General features: G+C 53.8%; 1 protein-coding gene across 11 annotated transcripts in view; it reads left to right on the top strand.

The window, feature by feature from the left end:
• NIN (ninein) overlaps positions 1–22,564 on the top strand; it is a 65,506-nt gene that overhangs the window by 1,661 nt on the left and 41,281 nt on the right. For 8 of the 11 annotated variants that reach the window (XR_012633829.1, XM_074908997.1, XM_074909002.1 and 5 more), the window contains exons 1-4: positions 1,611–1,725; positions 4,522–4,725; positions 10,752–10,833; positions 18,224–18,393. Coding sequence is in view for 10 of the 11 variants with exons in the window: in XM_074908997.1 (XP_074765098.1) it covers positions 4,543–4,725; positions 10,752–10,833; positions 18,224–18,393 (435 nt within the window). In the remaining variant the exon portion in view is untranslated. Of the gene's footprint in view, positions 1–1,426; positions 1,527–1,610; positions 1,726–4,521; positions 4,726–10,751; positions 10,834–18,223; positions 18,394–22,564 lie in introns of those variants that run through there. The other 3 variants (XM_074909000.1, XM_074909001.1, XM_074908999.1) reach the window with 2 other exon arrangements.

Here is a 22,564-nt window from a genome sequence, read left to right on the forward strand (position 1 = left end):
GTGTTGTGGGATGGGCTGAGCTCAGAACCGCCCTGACACAGGCTGTGGTGTGGGGGTTTGGGGGTGTACGCAGTGAATCCCGGCAGCTTGGCCGCAGCTGCGGCGGATGAGACGGTTCATTAGGGAAAGGAGATAATGAGTTAGATGAGACAACCCCAGTTCCAGCTTTCCAGAGCTCAAGGGGCTGGTTTCGGTGGCTGCTGGGCATCTCCCCATAAACTCTGCCATGAAAAACTGGCGTATGAGTGGGTTTTGCTGCCCGTGTTCACATCGTCCCACTTGTCCCAAGCGCAGAGGGAAGGGCAAGTTCCTTTTAACCTGCCCACACGTGGCCTTGCTCTTCCAAGCAGGGTGAATGTAACTGAACAGTTCCATCTTGGGGAGAACGGGTGCTCATATTTTGGAGGTGCTCACGTGATGCCGCTTTGCTGGGCGCTTGCTGCTAATTGCCAGGCCCTCGTTTGAGTCGAGGCAGCAGCAAAAGCAGCGTTTTCCTTGCTGTCCCCTGAAGGAGATGACTTTCTCGAGGCTGCTGCCCTCTGCGGAGGGCTGGTTGGGATGGAGGCAGCGTAGCCCTGGAGAGGGGCTGGTTGGTGATGCAGCCCACGGGGGGCATCCAGGCAGAGCACCCCTGAAACCTCCATGTTGTGCCACTGCGCAGCAGCAAACCTGCTATTTGCATTAATACTGTTTTGCACCAAAAAATAAAAAAAAGGCATTGTGCTAATTGTGTTTTTCCTTGATGGTGCCATTGACCGACCAGGTAATCTGTGTCTTCATTAGCTTGAGGCTAAAGCTTGAGGGTTGATATTGATTCCAGGCACTTAATATGCGAAGTGGTAATTACTGTTTAAGCCTATATTGTTTGAGTTAAATTTAGCTGAGAATGTGGTCCTATCAGGCCTCTACATTGTGTGCCGTGAAGGTTATCTGGCTCTCAAGAGGGGGTGGATTTAAAGGAAGGAAAGAAACGCTGGTGAAAACTTCCTCTTCTCATCATCCCCGAGTGCTTTGCCTCTCAGGACTTGTTATAGGGAGAATAAAGAATAATGTGGTTATGACTCCAAGTAGTTCTCCTAAACCTGCACTTTTCTGTACCGTCTGCTCAAGCTGGTCATTTTGGGGGACTTAACACAGAAGGCCAGCTATAAATCTGAACAAAGTGGTGATGCCCTATACAGGGAACAGCCCCTCTCCTCCTCGCAGGGGTCTGGGGAGCCCCTGCTCAGCTGCTGCCCGCCTGCCCCTATTATTCTACTGGCTCCGGGCCGCCCTCCTGCATCTCAGCTGCTGGTCCATCTGGAGCAGAGATGAAAGGCTGGGGTTTAATTCGGGCTTTGTGTGCCTCTTGTGTTCCCCCCCTCCTCTCTTAGCCCTTTCTCTGCTGCCAGTCTCCCATCCCCGACCCCGCAAGGCAGCTCCGGCGCGCGGCTGCGGAGGGTGGCTGTGCACGCCGGGTCTCTGATGCCGCTGACCTCATTATTTTGACTGCTGGGTGATGCCAGGCAGCTTCGTGAGCTCATCAGGTAGGAGGGTTGGGTGGTTGTTTTTTTTTTTCCCCCCCTCTCTCGAATCGCTGCTGAATAATTCAGCCGGGAGTAGGCATCTTGGGTCACCTTGCGCAGCCGGCTGCGTGCCGGAGCCAGCTTCCTAAGATGGAGGTTGTGCAGGATGCGTGCGGGATCGCCTCGCTGCTGGCAGCTCGCTGTCATTGAGTGACTGCAGGTAGGCAAAGAGCGTTGTCCTTTTTCTTTATTTCTGATGCTTTTTATGCTGGAAAGCATGAAATCCCCACCCTGGGCTGCGCAGGGGTGGCTGGGTCTCACGGAGCTGGTGCAGAGCCTGGTGAGCTCCAACCATCCCTCGCTGTGGGGACACACGAGGCTGCCAGGGCCACCGGGCCCTCGCCAAAAACTCACCTGGGCTGTAGGGCAGGTCTGACCCCAGGCAGGGACCATGGACCTGACGCTTTTCTCCTCTGGGGATCGTATTTTTCTTGCTGGTTTTATGGGCTCCCCAGTGCTGCCTCCTTCAGCCCGTCCAGACTCACACGGGGTAAGTTTTTGGGACTGCCTGCTGGTGTGGCACTGAGAGGGGGTGACCCCAGTGCTCCGGGGACATGCTGGGAGGTGGTATTTAGCCCTCCACGCTGTCTAACTGGGGGAACTGGTTCTGACAGTGTGGAAGTAGTCAGGTGCTTGGAGAGGTCGCAGGGGAGCCAGAGGTGACCGGCCCTGAAGATAAGAGGCTCAAAAATGCCTGGGAGGCTCCAGGGGTTGGAGTCACCTTTGCTGCAGGCTTGGCTGTGGGTTTTGGGGCTGCCAGGGCTCCCGAACGCTGGTACGTGGCAGCAGCTGCTCTCGAGCCCCACATGAGCTGAATGGTGGGTGCGGGTGGGAAACGGGGTTGCCAGCGTGAGAATGGAAACTGGTTTGCTGCCTTCCTTCTGCTTGCAGGCACCTGAGGTTCTTCTGGGTGCTGGGTCCTCCTCTGCACTCTGGTTTGAATGTAAATGTGTCTGTGCCCGTGGTCCTCCCCGCAGCGCTTGGGTGCTTTGGTAAAGCAGCTCAAGAGGCATCTGAGGGTGGGGTGGGGGTAACCAGGGGACACCGAGGGTGTGAGGCTTGGGGGGAGGGATTGTGTCCATTCTCTCTCAGGGTCTGGTGATGCTGCCATCCCTGCCCATGTCCGTGTGGGAGGAAGGACAGCCAGGCTGGGATATTTGTCCCATGGACCCCAAGTGCCACTTGACACCAGCCCCACATCCCTCAGCAGGTGTGGGAGCCCGGTGCTGCTCCCATGGCCAGCAAAATCAAGGACACGGCTACTGCAGTGTCTGCCCTGGAGGCTCCCTAGTTATCCAGCTGTGGTGGTGGGACAGGCTTTTCTGACTGCCCCTCTGCCGCCGGGTGCTTGTGCGAGCTGATGTGGTGGCTCATGATGCTCTTGAAGATAAGTGTGTTCTTCGAGGCTGCAGTGATGGGCAGGGGGGTGAAATCAGGCTGCACCTTGCATTCGGGGCAGCTCTGCTTATTCTGGGATGTCCGTGAGTGCTGCTAGTGATGCAGGTGACTGGCAGAAACCCTGTGAGGCCCAGAGAGAGGAGGGGAGGTGGCTGCTCTGTAGCAGAGCTGGACAGTGAGGGGGTTTGGGTAGAAACCCCCCCCCACACTTTAGGAAATCTAGCTGAGACAACCTGCAGCAGCGTGGGCAAGCCAAAAGTCACATGGAGACCTGGCTGGCGCTTGGGCCATGGTCTGAGGCTGGCTGAGCAGCTGGGGTTATGTCCTTGGGTCACCAGGTCCCTGCAATGCCCGCTGCTGTTGGGTGCACCCCAGTGATGATGGCTGCGGTGCCTATCGTGCCCCCGGGGTGGTGGCACATGCTCCTGGAGTGGTGACATGTCCATGGCACTGGGTTACACTGCTGCCCTGAGCATGCGGGGAGCCCCACAGCCAGGCTGGGTAAACAGATGCCAACCAAATCCTTCATTTTGAACAGGAAATTTCCCTCCCTGCTCCCCTGTCAGAACAGATCCTGGGGCTGTGATGCTCTGGTTAGTGATGGGATGAGAGAAGTGGAAAACTGTGGGCTTGGGGGGGAGGATGAAGCCCGTGGGGAAACCACCTGGGCTTTGTTTGCTGGTGCAGGAGATCAGCTGCATTCCATCTCCATGCTGGGGTCAGCTCTGCTCCTGGGCTGGGTTTGCTGCCACCCCAGCAGTGTCCTCTGTCAAATACTTCTCTGCCTTCAGATGGGGTTTAACCTGAAGTACCTAAAGGAGTGGTGAGTGCCAGGGGCTGGGCAGTGACCCAGCAGGGATGGGGATGTGTCCTCCCCAGGCGCAGGGCACTGTGTGGCTTTGGGCTGGGGTTGTGGAGGAAAAATAGAGATGCTGCATGCTGGCATCAACAGGGCTGGTGGGGTGTTGGGATCCCTGCAGCCAGGCGGGTAGAAAAAGGAGTATATTCAGTGCAGGGATGTGTTTGGTGTTTGTGGAGAGGGGTGTAAGTGGTGGCTGGCTGGCCTGAAGCGTTCAGGGTTGGGATCTCCTGCCCTCCCCACCGCAGGCAGAGCCCCATGCTTTGCTCCTTGCCACTGGTGAGCTGTTGCTATCTGGATTGTTGTTTATCTCCGCGCTAAGGCAGAAAAAGCATCACCTGCAAAACCTGGCAACCAGCTCAAGGGAACAATTTTGCCCTGCAGCACCTCAGCTGCTCCAGCTGAGCCAAATGAGCTGCTCAGGGAGCTGGGACGAGGGGGCACCCTGGGGCTGCCCCCTCCCAGAGGGTTTGGCTCGGTGGGCTTTTTTTTTCCCCTTGGTCCTTCTGCTGGGTGACTTCTGGCTTCACCCAGCAGGATGCAAGAGGCTGGTAGAGTACCAGGTTCACTTAACACAAACAAAAACTGCAGCAAATGGCCTCCTGGGCTGCCCCTTATGAGCCCTTGGGATTATTTTTTTTTGCATGCTGTGCCGTGGGCACTGTGGCTGATGCTCACTGGCCCCGTCTGTCCCCGCAGGTGAGCGTGGCAGGCTATGGGATGGATGAAGCTGAGCAGGACCAGTATGAAGCTCGCCTCAAGGAGCTCTTCGACAGCTTCGACAGCACGGGCACGGGGTCCCTGGGGCAGGAGGAGCTCACTGACCTCTGCCACATGCTGCACCTGGAGGAGGTGGCCCCGGCGCTGCAGCAGACCCTCCTCCAAGGCAACGTCCTAGGCAGGGTAAGGTTGGGGCGATGCGGGGGGAGCGATGGGGGTCTGGGCCTTGGGAGCAAGGCAGCGCCGGGCAACTGCTCCTGTGTGTGTGGGAGGGTGATGGAAGGAGGCTGAATGTCGGTAACTTGTGAATATCCAACATTCCTGAGGCTCTGGGGCTGCAGGACTGGTGAAGTCTGTTGTTCTGTTCAGCAGGGTGGGCACAGAGGGGGGGTTAGTGATAACGGGGAAGGAAACTGCTCCCTGGTGTGTATTCCCTGACTGGAGGCAGTCTGAAACTCTCCAAACCCACGGCTTTACGCTCAGCCACGTGTGCTGGCATTGCAGGGGGTGTTTTCCCAGCAGCCAAGGCTAAGCCAAGCGCTGGGTCCCTGCTGCCCTTGCACTGGTGCCGGTGCCCAGCCGAGCACACGCTGGCTCACACAGCACATGTGCCCCCCAGCGCTGGTTAGTGCTGCTGCTGGCCTGGGTCAGCTCCCCAAACCGGCTCACCCGGTGTGATTTACGTTGATTTAAGCTGTAGTTAAACCAGCAGGGCCACATGCAGTCATGCACGTTTCTCTGAAGTAGGGAGTGTTGTCCAGTCCCAGCAGTCGCTGGCTGAGCTGCCTTTGTCCACGTTACCTGGTGTTGGTGTCCACACGTAGCTGCAGTTATCACAGACCCACCTGGGATAGGTTTTTGGGGATAAACGGCTCCTTTCTTCTGGGGGGTTGCAGCGTCCTGCCAGCCCCTGGAGGGGAGCTGTGGCTGGTGAGCACACCATGCTTTCCAAAGCAATTTTTCGGTTGTGGTTGTACCTTTATAGAGTTAAATTCCAGGGTGTTGAGCAGAAGCTGTTTGCCCTTGGCGGGACCTCCGTGTTCACCATGTCCTTCTGTACCTCCTTCCCAGCACGCTGTGCTCAGAGCCTGTTGGATGTTACCCTCAAAATCACCCTGAAATCCCATCGCTGCTCCATAAAATCAGAAAATGCTGAGCAGGACAGTCAGGGCTCTCAATAGGCATGAGCTAAGCAGCCATCCCGACTCCAATTTCCTATCAAACTGCGGCTGTCACAAAACAAAATAATTCCTTTAATGAACAAAGCCTCCTCTTCCTCACCGGCCCTGGGGCTGTAGCTCTTCTGGCTGAGGGTGGTGCTGGAGCATGGTTGGATCCAGACGGAGGTTCCTGACCTTTGAAGCGTGGCATTTGCTTGAGCACTGGAGACTTTCCGTGCTGCTCAGCTGTCTCAATGCTGTTATCCAGCTTTGCTCACAAGACGGTGGGGTAGAGGGAAAGGAAGAGCAGTACTAAAGGTGTGATTGTTACAGCTGGTCAAGGCTAAAGCAACAGTGCTCATGCCTGTGGCCTGCTGAGAGTGGGTGAAAAGCAAAGTTAAGTTAAATTAAAAGCCCAACACCAAAAAGCCCCAAGTGCTGGGTCACCCTCACCCCATCCTGGCCAGGAACTCCGTGGCTGCTGTCCCAGGGCATGAGGCATCCCAAGAAGCATTTTTATTTTTAGTTTTTCCCACCTCAGTTTGTCTTTGGGGACAGTTCTTGCTTACAACCTGTGAGTTGAAGGTCAGAATAGTCTTTGTCTGCTGCATTTCCTCCCATCTCCCTGGCATTTGTGCTTGTTAGCAGCAGCAATGGCCCATGTCTAAGCGCGAGCCTGGTTTAATAGCTATCGAATCCTTCGGGTTTCCTAGGGAGCTCGTCGGGAGAATAGCAGCAAACATGTTGCTCCCCGAACGCAGGCTTCCTGCACCTGCCCTGCCAGCTCCTGGCCGCAGATGGTCCCTCTCGGGGATGGGAGCAGCCTTTGTCTGCCTGCACTTCCAGGGGCCAGGATTTATGGCAAGGCACCGGGGAGGGGGGCAGCAGAGCAGGGGGGACTGGTTTTGTCTGCTGCGGGGCAACTTGGCAGGGCCACGTGCTTGCTTTTGTGCCGGGGGCTCTGCTCTGGGGATGAATGCCCTGTGCTGGGGTTGCTCTGTCGGACCAGGAGCTGAGCTGGTGTCCCGGCGAGGGGCTGGATGTGCTGCCTCCCCCACGCCGCAGTGCTTTGGGGATTAACAGGTACCCACCATCTCTGGGGTCGGGTGAGGGTGTGTTAAACCTGCCCCGGCTCGCAGCAGAGCCAAAACCATTCCAGAACCGCTTTCCTCACGCGATTGCGTGCGGAGGCGATACTCGCAGCGATTCCTGGGATTCCTCAGGGATGCTCTTTCCTCGGGCAGAGGGGATGCGTGCCGGCGTGCCCTCCTTGGCCAGCCTCCTGCCTCACGGGCCGCAGCGATCACTGAAGTTATATCACTTGCAGACGGGGGTTAATTCGGGCACCTCCGGATGCTGCACAAGGACTGTCCTTTGCGGCCGTCCTCGGGCAGGGATGGGGAGTTCAGGTTTCGCCCTGCCCCTGCGCTATTGCGTTAGCAAGCCTGCAGCAAGGGCACCGCGGCGTGGGGTTTCGCTCGTCAGCTCTCTTCAGTGCTTTGGCTGGTGACCTCTTGCAAATATAATCCCTCTGAGCCCGCTGTGATGCTGCTCCCTTTAATGCGCGGTGGCTTTTTTCGTGCCAGGCAGGAGACTTGATTGCAAGATTTTCCCTCTTCCTGTCTTCCCCACCTGACACTTCCCTGTTCCCATTTCCTCCCACTCTGGAGGGAGTTTGCAAGCAGGGACAGGACTTTGGGACAAAGACGCTGCTCAAAGATGGAGAGGGAGCTGGAAGGAGCCACCGATGCTCTTTTGCCTCAAAGAGACTGAGGCTGCAGTCTGCTGCTTTACATTGCAGGGACAAATAGCAAGAAGCAGCAGGTAGCTTGGCACACACATGCTCTCTTTCTAGTGCTAATAAGTCACGGCTCTGTAGGAAACTTGCTTTAAAGCAGGCATCAAGATTTCTCAAAGGTGCTGGGGCTGCTCAGCAGCTGGCAGCTTGGTTGGCCCTTGATTACCATGGGGAAGCTGGGCTGAGCTTGCTATGTCTGTGTGGCATATTAGTCTTGTTTGCCTCTGTTTTACTTATTCTGGGAAAATTCTCCTCATCAGGGACTTAACATGCCCCTGGCACTGTGGAGAGCCCTGGTCTCGCTGCGGGGTTTGCAGGGACACGTGTCCTGTCCTTGATCCGCACCTCTGGGAGGGCCCAAGCCACGCCACAGCGTTGCCTCCCAAACTCCTCCGTGTTTGGGCTGCTTTGGATCAGCCCTCAGGTTGCTGTTCAAAGCCCCTGCGAGCAGATGCACGTTGGAGTTCCAAAATACCCCAAATTCAATCAAGCACGTTGAAAAGAGCATTAAACTTTAAATACGCCAACAGTGTTTTGCTGCTGTATGCTTTCTGCCTTGTGTTTGTAAAGCTTTTGGGTTGGCTTGAGTGTCTGAGGCTGTTTTCCAGAAGGGATGGTGCTTTGTGCAGCAGTGCTGCAGTTAGTGCTCTCCTCCCCAGGGCTATCCAAGCCCATCCTTTTGCTGGAAATGTTCTCTAAGGAAAAACCAAAGGCTGTTGCTGCAGACTCGTGCCTCCCACGTGGGCTGTCGCATCCCTGGAAGTGCCCCTTGCGCTTGTGGGGAGCCCACAGCCTCCCTGGCATGGGCTTTCCAGGTAAGAGTGTGACCCTCTGTGACAGCACGTGAGTGTTGGAGGTGTGTAGGTACCGAGCACACACGTGTGGGGTGCTTTGTGATGTGGGCATCGCCTGCTCCGTATCCCCCGGGGATGTGCATCGCCCCTGCCTGCACACTGGTGTTTGGATTGGATGGGGATATAGAGTGAGGGCCTTGCTGGGGAGCTGTGGCAAAGGACTCTTTTCTTTAAAATATGAGATATTGTAGTGTTTGTGGCATTGCTGTCTTGCCTGGCTTGTACTTGAGCACTGCTCTAATGTTAACAGTTGCATTTCTCTGGCTCTTTAAGTACTCTTTGTGTACAGACGTGCAGCATCCAATCTCAAATGTGCAGCACAGATACTGTTTTTTCTGAGTACCTGGTGTTACGGTGAGCCAGAGGTTATTCTGAAGAAAAATATCCCTCCTCTACCAGCTTGGGCTACATCCAGAGTTGGGTGCTGCTGCTCAGAAGGGGTTGTGGGACCCCTCTGAGCCTGTGCAAGCACCCGCTGTCGTGTCTCTACGCTGCCAATTTGCATTTTAAATCCTGCTGTGCGGCCGCCTACGGCACTGGGAGGGCTGGAGAATTGCTGCATCCTGCCCCCCAGTCTAATCTTCCATGGGCTCCTTTGGATGTCATGGTAAAATCGCTCTGCAGCCTCGATGCTGGAGCCATCTGTCCCACACGCAGCTGCGACGGTGAGGACTCGGCCCCCCCTTCCTCCTTCCTCCCCTTCGTTAGTGCTTCTTGGCAAACACAAGTTAGGGGGCTCCTTAGGCAGAGCAGGTTACATGCCAGTGGTACTCCTCACCTGCCCAAGTGGTTTTACTCTGTCTTCTCACTTCGTGTTCACATGAGTGATGCAAAGTGATTTTTATTTTATTTTCTTGCTGGAGCGTGAGGTCCCATCCGAGGGAGGGGCTCTGTCTGTCCCTGTGGCTGTTGTCAATGTTTCTTTCCCAAGAAGATCCCATGGGGAAGGGACCTGTTATTCGAACACTCATCTTTTATTCATCCTCATTTAGTCTAAATGTCAAGGTTTTTTTTTAATCAGGCAAATTCTCCTATCTCTGTAAACTGTCCTTTTGAAGTACACCAGAGTTTGGAAATGAATGGCAGCAATTAGTATTCAGATGAAGGCATCCCTGACAAGTTTCTTTGCTGAACATATTTCTAACTGTTTAATTACTGAGGGAGCCTGTGTTTAAAACCACAGGGGAGATTTGCACCACCTGAACTGTGGTGTGGGGTGCTCCCCTGCACGGGGTTGGGGGGTCCATGGCTGAGCCCCCAACTCTGCTGGCATCCCCATCTGCCAGGGAGCACATTGCTCTTTTTTGGGCTGGCTCGACCCCGAGAACAAACTGGCAAACTTCAGACCTGAACTTTGCTGCTTGTGTCTCCCCCAGCAGCATTAAAATCTCCTCTGACTGTCTCCTGCCCTTTGTGCCACGTTGGCAGCAATCGACTCAGCCAGCAAAGAGCAACCTTGGTGGGTTCTTTAAATGCAAAGTCTATTGTTCAATGCTAAAAATTCTTCAAAGATTTATTTAGCCAAAAAGAATCCTAGCAGCCAGCTCTGCCTCGCCACTGACCCATGTCAAATAGCTTCCCCAGCTGTCCCCGGGTTTCTGTCCCCCACGGCTGGAATTGCTGACATTCCCCAGCGCGGCTGTGAAGGATGCTCCAGCCCCTTCACAACCATTCTTGGTGGTGAGGCAGGAAGCTTTCCAGGAAGCCACAGATAGAAAATGTGGGGGGTAAAAAAAAAAAAAAAAAAACAAAAACAAAAACAAAAAAACAAACCCCGTGGTAGGATCATCCCTCCTTGCTTTTCCCGTAGCCACACTCCAGACCTGGTATTTCCAGCCTTGCAGGGCTGCGGCAGGCAGGAGCCGGGGCAGGGCTGTCCTGGAAAGGATGCGACTTTCTTCCATCTGCTTTGGAAAGTGTTTTCTGAGGCTTAATTAGGGCAGTGGAGCATTTCCACAACGTAGTATCTCATCACGGGTCAGGACTGGTATCCCCCTGTAGGAGCTGCTGACCCTGGCCAGGTCACCTCAAGCGATGGAGATGCTCCCTGGTCCTCAGGATGTGTTATTTTGGCTTCTTGCTTGATGGAAAAACCCAAACCACTGCATTAAAGCAGTGGCTTTGAGTCATTCTGGACTAGCAATCACTTTTTCCATGTGTTCAAAGATACTGACTGCATCTTCATGTTGCTTGCTGTCATTTCTCCAGGCCCCGAGACTGAAGGTTCATTCGTGCCCCTCGCCGAGGTTGTCAGCACACGCAGGCGTGCTCTTGTTTTAGCGTGGTGGTCTGAGTGATTTGCATTGCTGCCCGCCTTCCTGCTGGAGTATTGGCCTGATATTTAATTATCTGCACCAGTTGATTTCCTCCTTTCTTCCTTTTTTTTTTTTTTCACAGGTCCATTTTGATCAATTTAAAGAAGCACTTATCCTCATCTTATCCAGAACCCTCTCAAATGAAGAGCACTTCCAAGAACCAGGTAAATACTAAAATTATCTAAAATAGTACGTTTTCTTTGGCAAAGCAGATGTGGGTGGCTCTTGCAGCGGAACTTAGAAGAGAAAGTGCTTTTTAGGTGCTGAGATAAGCTCTTCTGCTTGGATGCTGAGACCTAGAGACAGGGGAGGTCTGTTGTGGAGCCTTTTACAGAAGCGTTTTCTGAGCTATTAGATATTTATATCCCATTACCGTGATCTAAATGCCTGGAGAGGCACGTGATGCCTGCACATAGACAGCTAACAGCACTTCAGATGCTCAAGATGTCCCATGGCTGCTAAATGGGCTGAGGTTTCTCCATCCCCGAACGCTTCTGGGGACCAGAGAGGCTTGAGGAGCATTCCAGCTGCAGCAGATAGTCACGGGCAGGCAATCAATTGCTGCTTTAATGCTGCTGCTGCTTTTCCTGGCTGGGGCTGGCACATCCCCTTGCCCTCCACTCGCGTGTTTTGGCTCTCGCAGAGCCTGGGAAGGCCCAGCCTGACAGGAGGTTTGTGGGCAGCCGATGCGCTCCTGCCGTGCCTCAGCTGGCGTGGGGATCTGTCTCAGGTTTTTGGTGAGGCCCTGCTGTCCCCTGTGCTGGTTTTGGGTGCTACTCTGGTTTTGTGGAGGTGATAAAGGGGAAGCTCTCTGCAGGAGCTCCTCCTGGAGATGGGCTGCTGGAGGCAGAAGTGCCCCTCCTGTCTAGTGCTGCTTTGTGTGGTTTTAAAGTCTATTTTGTTTTCTTGTGTCTGGGATAAGCAGAGTGAGCTCGGTCCCATAGGAAGCTACTCTGAGGTGACTATTTCTCCCCGGGAACAGTCAGTCTGGCCCAAAGATGCTTCTGAACAAGATGAGCCCTCTGACAAACCAGCTTGGGGCTGGTTGGAGAAAGCAGTGGGTGCTGCAAGTCCTCATTGTCCTGCTTTCTCCTTCCCTTTGTTTCACCGTGCCTTGAAAATGTGGCTTTCTTAAATCCTTGGTAGGAAATAGGGTCACAGCTTTAGTGTGTGCCCCCCCCGCCCCCTCCCTGCTGTGCACAGGGGGCTGGTGGTACTGGGAGCACTGGGGAGGTGTGGGGCCAGGGTGAGGGCTGAGCCCCTGCAGCTCCAGCTGGAGCTGGGGGGGCTGAGGTCTGTCTGGTGTCACACCTGTATGTAAATCCCTAATCCTGCCTTTGGAGCAGTGGGGGGGTGAAATCCCCGAAGGAGAGAACAGCTTAGCAAGGAGGGAGAGGGGAAACTCCAGGTTTCCTCTCCTGGAGCATCGATCTCAGCTGGAGCATCCCACACTCGAGAGCACAGCCTGTCAGCAAAATTACATCTTTCTCCCTTAAATAGGCTGCAAAAACCGCAGGGCCCAAGAGGTACAACTGATGGATTTCTTCTCTTTTTATCCACCCCTCATTTCCAAAGCTCTTCATGCTTAGAGGGAGATGGGTGATAACAGCTCTTGCACCCAGCATCACTTAATACAATTTCCTGATGCAGGTCAGTGGGTGTTTGGGAGTGAGGGGGGAGCCTCGCCGGTGCCTGGTGAGGGGTCAGGTCTGCTGCGATCCCTTCCAGCCCCTCAAAAAGAAGCTGGCATGGAGCAGAAGGCAGCCCCAGCACCCCAGCGAACCAGAACTAATCCAGCACTCTGCATTTATTGGGGAATCATATGGCTGAGAAGCTCTGGCTTGATTTAAATATAAATAAATCTTGTAGAAAGGGCTAAATTTGGGGTTATCGCAGGGGAAATTACAAGTGCAGCCGGCAAGAGGCTGCCTTGGAGCCGGAGAGCTGTCCTTGGGGACATGTTTGTCAGCTGGGTTTTGCATGGCAGGTAATCAAAGGGCACGTGGTGCAGGTAGGGAGCCTGCGCGGGGCAGGCCTGGGAGGCATTTATTTTTAATGCGTTTTGACAGGTCGGTTAACGCCAAAGTCTTTGCTTCTTTTAATTTAGATCAAACTCAAGATTTGGAGAACAAGCTGCTTTGTGCGGTTGGTGTCAAACTGTCAGTGACTGTGGAAAGGCTGGTGTTACAGCCTGCCCCAGGCTTGGGAAAAATTAAGAGCTCCAAATCATATCATTTAAATGAAAATTTAATTGGGGTGAAAAAAAAACCCACAGATTTTTAAGGCTGTTTGCTGCATCGGGGGAGTTTGCTCTGCAAGGAAGTGGCCGTGTGCCTTGATGCTGTGGTTTTACTCCGAGGTTTGGGTGATGGGAAGGTCCCTTGGGTCTGTGAGCAGCCCGAGGGCTTGTGTCTTTGCTCTCCAAACCAGCTGCTCCCCTGCAGCCCCCAGCCAGCCTGTGCTCCCTGCTGAGGGGACCTGGCAGGGGACAGCATCATTGTCCCCATGGGTGCAGAGCAGCTGACTGGGGGAGGACGGCTCGGCACAGGGAGCCTGTGGGTGACAGGGCAGTCCCTGGGGTCACAGCAGGACCCACGGGCTGGGGACGAGGAACTAAAACTACTGTGAGATGTAAAAACAGTTCCTGCAGAAGCGTCTGATGGGAGTTTCCCTGTTTTAGGGGGGAAGCAGCAGGTGGAAGAGGCGCTCAGGCTTGCAGAGAGCAGCCAATAGATTTGTTTTTCTTTTCTTGGCAAAGAAGCTGAACTCCCTTTCCAAAGGGAAGACTGTCAGGAGGATGGTCCTGGTGTGCTGTGGGCGCTGTGCCTGGGAAGGAGCCCTGACAACGAAGGCAGGCAGAGTTCCCAGTGCTGCTGTCATCAGCTCTGTCCCCTCGAGGATGTTGGTGTGGGGACACAGATCCAGCTGTAAACCAGAGCATCCCCCAGCCAGGAAAACCCCAGCTCTGCCAGGAAGTGGCGTGGCTGGGCAAAGGAATAGGGGAGACTCTGGGGAAAGCAGAAAAAAGCCTGAATGTATCTTAAAATAGTGCTGATCTTAGTGGTTACTTCAGCTCCCGCAAGCAGGAGTGTGACTGCTGGGGATACCTGTCACCCCCAGCAGCCCCACGGGCCTTTGCAAAGCTGCCTGACAAAGGTGGTGTGTGGGGATAAATCACAGCCCGGATGTGTGGGGCTGAGCCTGTGGCTGCTGGGAGCCTCATGGGATCCAGGCTGGGTGCTGCTGCTGCCACCAGTGCTCTTTGTCCATGGGTCACTGTAACAGTGAGGGGGTAGTTTGGGGCGGTAAAATAGATTTGAGAGGGGAAAGAAAAGAAAATCAGTTACGTGGGTGATTAGGGAACTAAAAAAAAAACCAAAAAACAATCAATCAGGCTTTTTTCCTCCCCATTATGGCAAATAAAGTCAGCTCTGCGTGGAAGCCAGGATAGGGAGAGATTACTGGGGTGGAGTGCAGGATTACAGGAACACCCAGGACAAATTAAAGAGCAGTTTGACGCCATCCTCCCTGCGGTCACAAGGGGCTGTTGGGGTGGGTTTTTTTCCTTCCCAGCACATGGAGACAACAGAACTGCCCTCCTGAAGAGGAGCTGGTGGGGATGATGCTCTTGCAGGAATCCCACCCGTGGGGGAAAGTTTGGTGTGGCTGCAAAGGTCTGGCTCGGCAAGCAGGTTTGGCTGGGGTCAGGTATAAAACCAGTCCCACCATTGGGATGAAAGTGATTTAGGCACAGGCAATGCTTCTGGGATAAAATGCATTGTTCTTAGGTCATAGTGCCCTGGACAGGGTCCCCAGCAGCCACTGCTCCTCCTCTCGGCCTTGGTCACTGGGCCCAAAGTGTGAAACAGGGACTAGAAAGAGTTTAGGCAGTACCTGGTGTTTTGGGGGATTAGGATTTAGCAGATACTAGCTGCGATGTGCTTTGCCCAGTGGTAGGCTGGCTGCTGCTGCGAGGAGGATCCCTCCCTTCCAAATCTTAAGCGGCAGAGAAATTAATTTTGCCTCTAAACGACAGGTTTGCAGCGTGAGGGTCTTCCTCCTCTTAAAGCCCCTTTTGTCTGAGCTCGATGGCTTTGATGCTGAGCCCAGGAAAATGCTGCTCGCCATCAAGGGGAGCCCCCCTCCCCTCCCCCAAGCATCTGAGGGCAGAGCAGGATTTTGAAATTACTTATCTAGCACAGAAAAGCAGAAAATCAAGTGTAAATCTCTAACCATGGAGACGTTTAACTGCTGAGATGGATGGGGGGGAGTGAGCCAGGGAATTGGTGGCTTCTGTGTGCAGTGCTTGAATTGGGAGGGTTCTTGTGAAATGCAGATTTAGGGTTGTTTTGTTTTGGTTTTCTTTTCAGGGGGCATTTTGGGGGCCACAAACCCCCTCAGGCAGTGGGGCAGGGAGGTGAGCGGTTTGTGCTCTCAGTGGGTTCTGCTCTCGCCCCCAGCCCAGGGGCAGTTTGGGGGGGCAGATCAGACCCCAGTGTCTAATTAGGCACCAGCTCTGGAGCGTGTGTTTTACTAAGCCCGTGTGTTGCCGAGGGCTGTAGGAAGCAGGGAGGGTTCGACCTATTTTCTTTTTCTTTTTTTTTTTCCCTTTCTTGGCGGCTTGTCAGCCGCACAATAGCGAGGGTCTGTGAGGAGCAGCATCTCCTCTTGCCTCTGGTTGCAGAAGGGGGTACCAGAGGTTAGGCTCAAGCAAGAGCAGCCTCCCCTCAGTGTTCAATACAGGGGTAGATTTTACAGTGTTTGGGATAAATAGCACACAGGGCTGTCTCGTGGGCATCTGCCTCACTGAAAGCATTGATTTTGACAATCTCCCTCCTGTTTCCTCGTGTGCCTTTGAAAGCACGTGTAGATTGAGTTGCTCTTTCCATCCTTCCTCAGCAGTTTTGGCTGGCAATGAGAAACTCCAGTTCAGCTTGCCGGTGAACTTTCTGCGTTCGGGGAGCACAGGTTGCTGCTGCTTCCTGGCATATGGGCTCAGCTTTCGCTAAATACTGGGGATGGTGGGAGCATCAAGGGCACCTGCTGCTGCTCTGGGGATTCGGGTTGGGAAAGCAGAAGGGCTGGAAGGGTTTTGAAGGTGCAACATGTACCGGAGGTACCCACGCACACACGTGGTCTGGAGATGATGGTGCACGGGCCTTTCTGCAAAGGAGATGGGTCCGTGCTCCCTGGGATGGGGCTGCAGGACCAGTGTGGTGCCTTAGGCCACTAACACCAGGGCTTTGTTCTGCACCGTGCACCCAGCAGCCAAAGGCATGAAGGTGCATGGGGGCTTGCAGGGGAAGAGCTGTAACCCAGTGTTAATGAAAGCACCCTGGCTCTAGAAATAGGATTTCAGGGTGCCTAGGCTGGGATCCCCTCAGTAGCTGGGCTCAGGCACAGCTTATTTCAAAGTCGGAGCTTTGCAAGGCAGGAGCAAACTTTCTGCTCTTCTCAGAACCGTGAAGGGTCACCTTTCCCTCCCAGAAATGTTCTCAGGCCTCACATTTTTTCAACTGAAAAAGGAAAACAAGCACACCCAGGTGCTCAGACCAAAGAGGAGGGAGAAATCAGCTGCCATCCTCCAAATGCTTAAAAACACAAAAAAGGGGAGATGGTCCCATTTCCCCGCTTGCTGTTAAAGGGCTTGCAGGGTGGCACGGTGTGAGGGCACCCGTGTTTCCATACACAGCTGGATTTTCAGCTGCAGCAGTGGTTAAACACACCGTCGGGGTGGGGGGTTGGAAACAGGACTCTTCTGAGCATTGGGAAATGCAGAAGGAAATTAAGCCATAGCTTCATTATTGCTAAGTTACCACTGCTTTTCCCCCACATCTTTCCAAAGACAGATCGGCACAGAAGGTGTGTTCCTGTCTTAGATGAGGAAAAAATTATTTCTCAAAAAAAACCCAAAAAACAAACCAAAAAAACAAAAGCCCCCCCAGCCCTCTTCTGCGAGGGCGGGGAGATGGCAGGGAAAAAATAAATGGGTGAATGAGTAGCCACAAATATTAGCATTTCAGAGAGAGCTGCTTGATGGAGATTGTTCACCACCGGGCAGGCTTTAATAGGAGTGATAAGGTTTGCTTTTGTTCTCAGGCTCTTACTTAATCAGCCTGTCTCGTTGTGATTTTTCTATCGGCACACTTCATCACACAACTTTCATGTGCGAGTCCCAGCTGCAGCAAATCTTGTTAAAATGGCCTTGTTCAAACACGGGCGCCGGGTTTGTTCCCTAGAGCTGCAATATGGATGGATGGAGTGCAAGGCTAGAGGAATCAAAGGACTCCTAGCCCTGTGTATTTTATAATTCATTGCATAGCTAAGTTGCGGAATATTTTTCCTCTAACAAGCTTGAAGCCTTCTTCCATATCTAAAGGAATATTATCTAAGGAGGCATTTGGGCAGGGGGGGGTTTAGAGACTGTTTGTCAATGATTGAACAGCTTCCCTGCTCCTTATTAGTATTGTACTCTTGCATTTATTTTGTACCAGAGCACTCTGCAAATAAAATTTTAAAAAGCTGCTGCTCTTGCCACTGCCTCAGTGCGCTGCAAGTGACGGAAAATAAAGATGATCGAGTCCTGGGGGGGGGGGGGGGGTGTGTTCGATGGTAAGGTTAGCAAACACCGAAACAAAGCGTGGCAGAGAGCCTTTCCCTAATTGAATCCCTGGTTAATTTGGTCCTCTGTTTAATTTGCACCCTGCTCCAGACGTCGGATGATTGTCACTGAAAATAGCCCAAAACGTGCTTATTTATTTTTTGTTTTGATCCCTGTCCACGAGTGCTCCCGGATAATTCAGTCCCCGAAGGCAGGAGCTTGCTGTTGGAAGCTGGAGCCGGGGAATGCGAGCAGAGCCCTCTGTAATTAGATGATGACTCCAAAGGGTTATTTAGATCTTGCAGTTGGCATTAGTTGCACAGCACAAGCTGGGACCTGCCTGGCTGTCGCCTGGATCAGCTGCTCGTGTCGGCCCCCAGGAGATGTTTACCTCCAAACTTGCCCAATTTTTTTCCCCTCACCAGGTTGTTTTTACACTTTTAATCGAGATGTGATTTAAATCCACTGAAAGCAGTGATGGTTGCCCAGGTGTCTGCATAATCTGGAGACCTGAGTTGCTGAAGTGCAACGCTGTCCCTAATTAAACCTGCCCGTCGCTGGTAATGAAGATTATTGCAAGGAGGAGAGACCTAATGGACTTCATATCTGAGGCTATTTGCAAGGTTGAGGGGTTTTAACCATCCTGTTAATGGAGCAAACGTGATCCTGGAACTGGGGAAGTGTAGGGGCAATGGAGCCCTGATTCTGCTTTGCAACAGTCTGGGGTTTTTTTGGAGCAGGACCAATTCCAGCCCATCAGGCCCGATGCCACAGTGAGGGTTAGTGGTCCTGAAAAGGAGCCTGTCCACGGGGAATAACTCTGGCAAGTCGGTGCTCAAAACGCTGCAACCAAACCAGCCCTGTGTGCTGTGACCCAGGAGCTGGATCTGCCAAAAAGGAAAAAAAAAAAAAAAAATCATGTTACTGATGCGCTTTGTTCTCGAATTTCACAGATTCTTCCCCAGAAGCGCAGCCCAAGTACATCAAAGGTGGCAAACGCTACGGCCGCCGGTCCTTGCCGGAGTTCCAGGAGTCGGTGGAGGACTTTGCCGAGGTGACCGTCATCGAGCCGCTGAGCGAGGAGGCGCATCCCCCACACATTGCCTCCAGCGGCTGCCAGGAGGTGAGCGCCAAGGGGCTGGGCTGTACCCCCAAACGCCGCTGCTCCCCGCACCGTCCTGGCGTGGTTTGGATGTCCCTGGGGTCTTCCCAGTGATGGCAACTCCCTTGTTCCAGCCTAAATTCCCATCCGTGGGAAGCCGGGGAGGAGCCGGGCTCACGCGGTGCCGGCGCCGCTGGCCTCCCCGTGCTCCTGGCTGCAACGTGGGCCAGTAATTAAGCAAGGGCTGTAACGCTGCCTCTGTGGCTAATGAAGTGTGGGCTGGGAGCAAAGCGAGCAGAAGGAGCACGTCCTCGTCTATTAGCTCATCTGCAAAACCGTGGCTCTGGCGTGCTCTGGTAGAGGCGATGGGGAAGGGGGCTGGTGAGCGGCAGAGCTCGGCGGCAGGCGGCTGCTTTGGGATGGTGCCCAAAATCCAGAACCACCAGCTTTTCCTTCTAGTCTTCTACTTCTTGTTTTCCCAACAAAACTTGTGTGCGGGAGCACCAAAGCAGAATGCTGACCGCTCCAGGAGCTGCACAGCTCTCGGCAGCCCCCATACCCCATGTATGCCTGTACATATGCTTGCTCAAAAATCCAGATTTTTCTTTTCCCCTGTTTTTGTTATCAAAATTTGTGGCTCTTTTTGTGCTAGGGCTTTCAACCCCAGAATCTCCTCTTGCTTCTCCAGCACAGAATAGCAAAAGGTGAAGAGTGGTTGGGTTTGGTGTGCGTTAGCATACGGCCGCAGCAGCGTTTCCTCGGAGCTGGGCTGGTTCCAGCCTGCCCCAGTTTGCCAGGGATTGTTGATTGTGTTGCGTGTTCAGGAGCACACGGTGGGAAGGAGAAACACTGCTGCTTTCTCCCCTCCTCTGGCTCCTGGTTTTATTTGTGCTTCCCTAGAGACTGGGGGGCTCTGCAGCCACCAGCATGAGGGGTATGCCCAACTCTGCATGGGGAAACAAGGGAGAAATTTCCAGTTTCCAGTGTTATTCCTATGCAGCTGAGCTTAAAAATAATAATGAAAAAAAAAGCTTGAAGAAAAGCTTTTCCACCAGAACCAGCTGCTTCTCCCTGCTCTTGGTAACCTTCGCTCACTGCCAGGGCTCATCCATCTCCTGGTGCTGGCCACATGGGCTGCCCTGACCTTGAAATCAATGTTAATCTGCCAATAACCCCCAGGGAAGTGATGCCCTTGATGGAAGAGGCCACTCTAATCTTAGTCCTCTGTTCTAGTTGTCAAGGAGGTGTAAAAGGCTAGTCCATTAACAAGGTCACTCAATTAACTCCATCGGTACTTAGCTGTGCTCCCTGTTGCCCCAGTCTCCTGGTGGGAACTCTTGTTGCACCTTTTGGGGTGGATGGGATGGTTAGTTCTCCCGCAACCTGAGCAAAACCAGGCTAAGTTTGTAAAAGCCCCACTTTCCAACTTTATCAGTATTACTATCTTGTCTCTAAAAGCAGATCCTCTTGGTATGCATAAAAATGAGTTGCTTGAAGGTACTGGGGGGGGGTCTCGGGGCTGAAACACTGGGTGGTGTTGGAGACTCCTGATGCTCTGACTTCTTGGGGCTTGGCACAACTAGCAGCCTTTGCCCAGTTTTCTCCTGTTGCACATACAGACACGCTGCTGCCTGCGCTCCGCGAGCCTCCAGCCCAGGGTGTTTTGTTGGCCTGAGAACTGGGGCAGTGTGGCTTAATTGGTGCTTTCTTTCAACTGATGCCAATTAAAAGGTCTCAGGCTCTGTCTGAGAGGCTTCCTTCCCCTTCTCATCTCTGTAAACATGAGAGGAGAGGCTGGAGGGCTGCCCAGAGAGGCTCGGTGACCTCCATTCCCAGTGGCTTTCCAGGTGCCACTGGACAAAGTCATGACTAGCTGGGTCTGAATTCAGTGTTGATCCTGCTGTGAGCAGAGGGATCCCGAGACTCCCTTTGCATGATTTTGTCCCCACAGATGCTACCAGGCTAATGGGTGATGAGAAACCAGTGGCTCTGGCAGCTTTATGGATGTGGTGCTAATGGAGCTGCAGCCATGAAAGCATCTAGAATTGCAGTGTGAGAGCTTGTGGTGGTTAAAGACCTTAGAGCGGCCCCCCAGGGCTGAAAGGGGCTGCAGGAAAGGGGGGAGGGACTCGTCATCAGGGGAGGGATACGACGAGGGGGAATGGTTTTAAACTGACAGAGGGGAGATTTAGACGAGACGTAAGGAAGAAATTCCTCCCTGTGAGGGGGGTGAGGCCCTGGCACAGGCTGCCCAGAGAAGCTGTGGCTGCCCCCTCCCTGGAAGGGTTCAAGGCCGGGTTGGACGGGGCTTTGGGCAACCTGGGCTAGTGGAAGGTGGCCCTGCCTGGGGGAGGGGGTGGGACTGGGATGATCTTGAAGGTCCCTTCCAACCCAAACCATTCTGTGATTTGATGATCTGTGGCCCTGGCTGCCACTTGAGCTTGTTTGTCCTGAGCTCTTAATATGGGTGATGGGTCTTGGTGGGTTGGGAAGTGCTGTGTCCTTGCTTTCATTTCCCCTCTGCCTTGCGTTTCACCTGATGATGTGAAATGGTGGTGGTGCAGGGTTGGGCTGGGCAGCAGGTGTGGTGGCCATGGGATACCAGCCCCAAGCTGGTGGTAGGGCAGCAGCACCCTTTGGCTCCCAGTAGCACACTCCTGGGTCAGACGTGGCCAGTCTTAAGGCCATGCTGACTTCCAAACCTCAGCATAGGGCGTCTGTCATCTCCCCCAGCTGCTGGCTCTGCTCCAGGAAAGGTCCCTTCTACCTGTAGGTTGTAGAAATTACTGTCATGTCCCAGTTCTGTCCCTTCAGCGCCCACCGAAGCCACTTGCTCCGCAGACATCCCTTGCTTCTGCATAGAGCTGTTTCCAGCATGGCACAGCCTCTCAGAGCAAAACCTTCTTGGAGGATCGGGCTGAAACTCTTTGTCTTCAGGTCCTCGATGTACAAATGTGAGGCTCCTGAAGTGCAATTGTCCCGTAAAGCCAGGATCTGTAGATAATAGCTCAGGGTGTCACTTGCTCCCCACAAAAGTGCATTATTGATGTGACTCCGGTGCTTTGCTGCTGAAGGCGACAGGGAAAGCGGGGTGTGGAGATTTGCCATCTTTTAGGGATCTCTGCTCTAGCTGCTCCAACCAGGGAGCTGATCTCTGGGCAAGCACGCAGGGAGGGAGGAGTGGGACCCGTCAGCATCGGTGCGAAGGCTCACCTTGCTGCGCGCCAAGCGGAACGGGCTCAGCGTGCGCTCCCGATCGTCATTTTAATTAGCAATATATTCTGACGGAGAACAAAGATCTGTCTTGCTGAAGCAGATGGCAGGGGGTGAGGGGGAGAGGTTGCTGCCTTTTTATGGGGAGAGGCCACCGCGAGCAAACGGCACAGGCTGCAGATGCTCGCCCGGGCCCTGAGCTGGAGGGCGGCGAGCATTGAAAGCCGCGGCCATCTGCTCCTCAGCCCGGCCAAGCACGCGCCTGCCCAAATAATAATGCATTCCTGGGATCCCTGCTCCCGCATGCAGCCCACCGAGGTCTGTGTGACCCGCATCCAGCTGTAGCACCACCAGGGCCGGGGAAACAATGCCGTGCCTGACATCGGGATGCGCTGGCCCCCCTTTGTCCTCCCGCTGGCGGTGGCCGACCCTGAGCCCCTGCCACACAAAGGGACCCCCTTGCCCTCCGCAGCGGGGCCCTGGCACGGGGAGGGAGGTCACACGAGCTCCCCGGGGTTGGTGGCAGTGGGTTACCAGCCCACAGACACCCCCCTCCCTATATAGTCAGGCTCTTCAGTTTATGGAGTTAGTGTGTGCTGTGGTTTGGGGCTCTTGGTTTTGAGGCAAGTCCTTGAAGTGAGAGGGTCTGGTGCTAAACGGTTTAGATGTGACTCTCTATAAAAATATATACGTTGCTTACACAAAAAAAGACTTGGACACAGCAGTGGACCCCCCTTCTGAGTATCACTGCCTGGTTTCCCCTCATTTTTCCCCCCCACCAAGCAGCTGCAGGATGGTAGCTCTGTCTGGCACCCAAGAGACCTCTCAGCACCCAACTGACCGTTGCACACACTTGTAGGCTGGAATGGTGTCGACTCACTCATTTTTGGGTTGTTTCGTGCCTTAAGGCCATGCTGACTTAAAACAAAGGCTCTTTTCTGCCTTTGCAGACAGTAATTTCATGGTACCTGTTGCTTCA

This window comes from Athene noctua, chromosome 6 (assembly GCF_965140245.1).
Source record: "Athene noctua chromosome 6, bAthNoc1.hap1.1, whole genome shotgun sequence".
Classification (NCBI taxonomy): domain Eukaryota; kingdom Metazoa; phylum Chordata; class Aves; order Strigiformes; family Strigidae; genus Athene; species Athene noctua.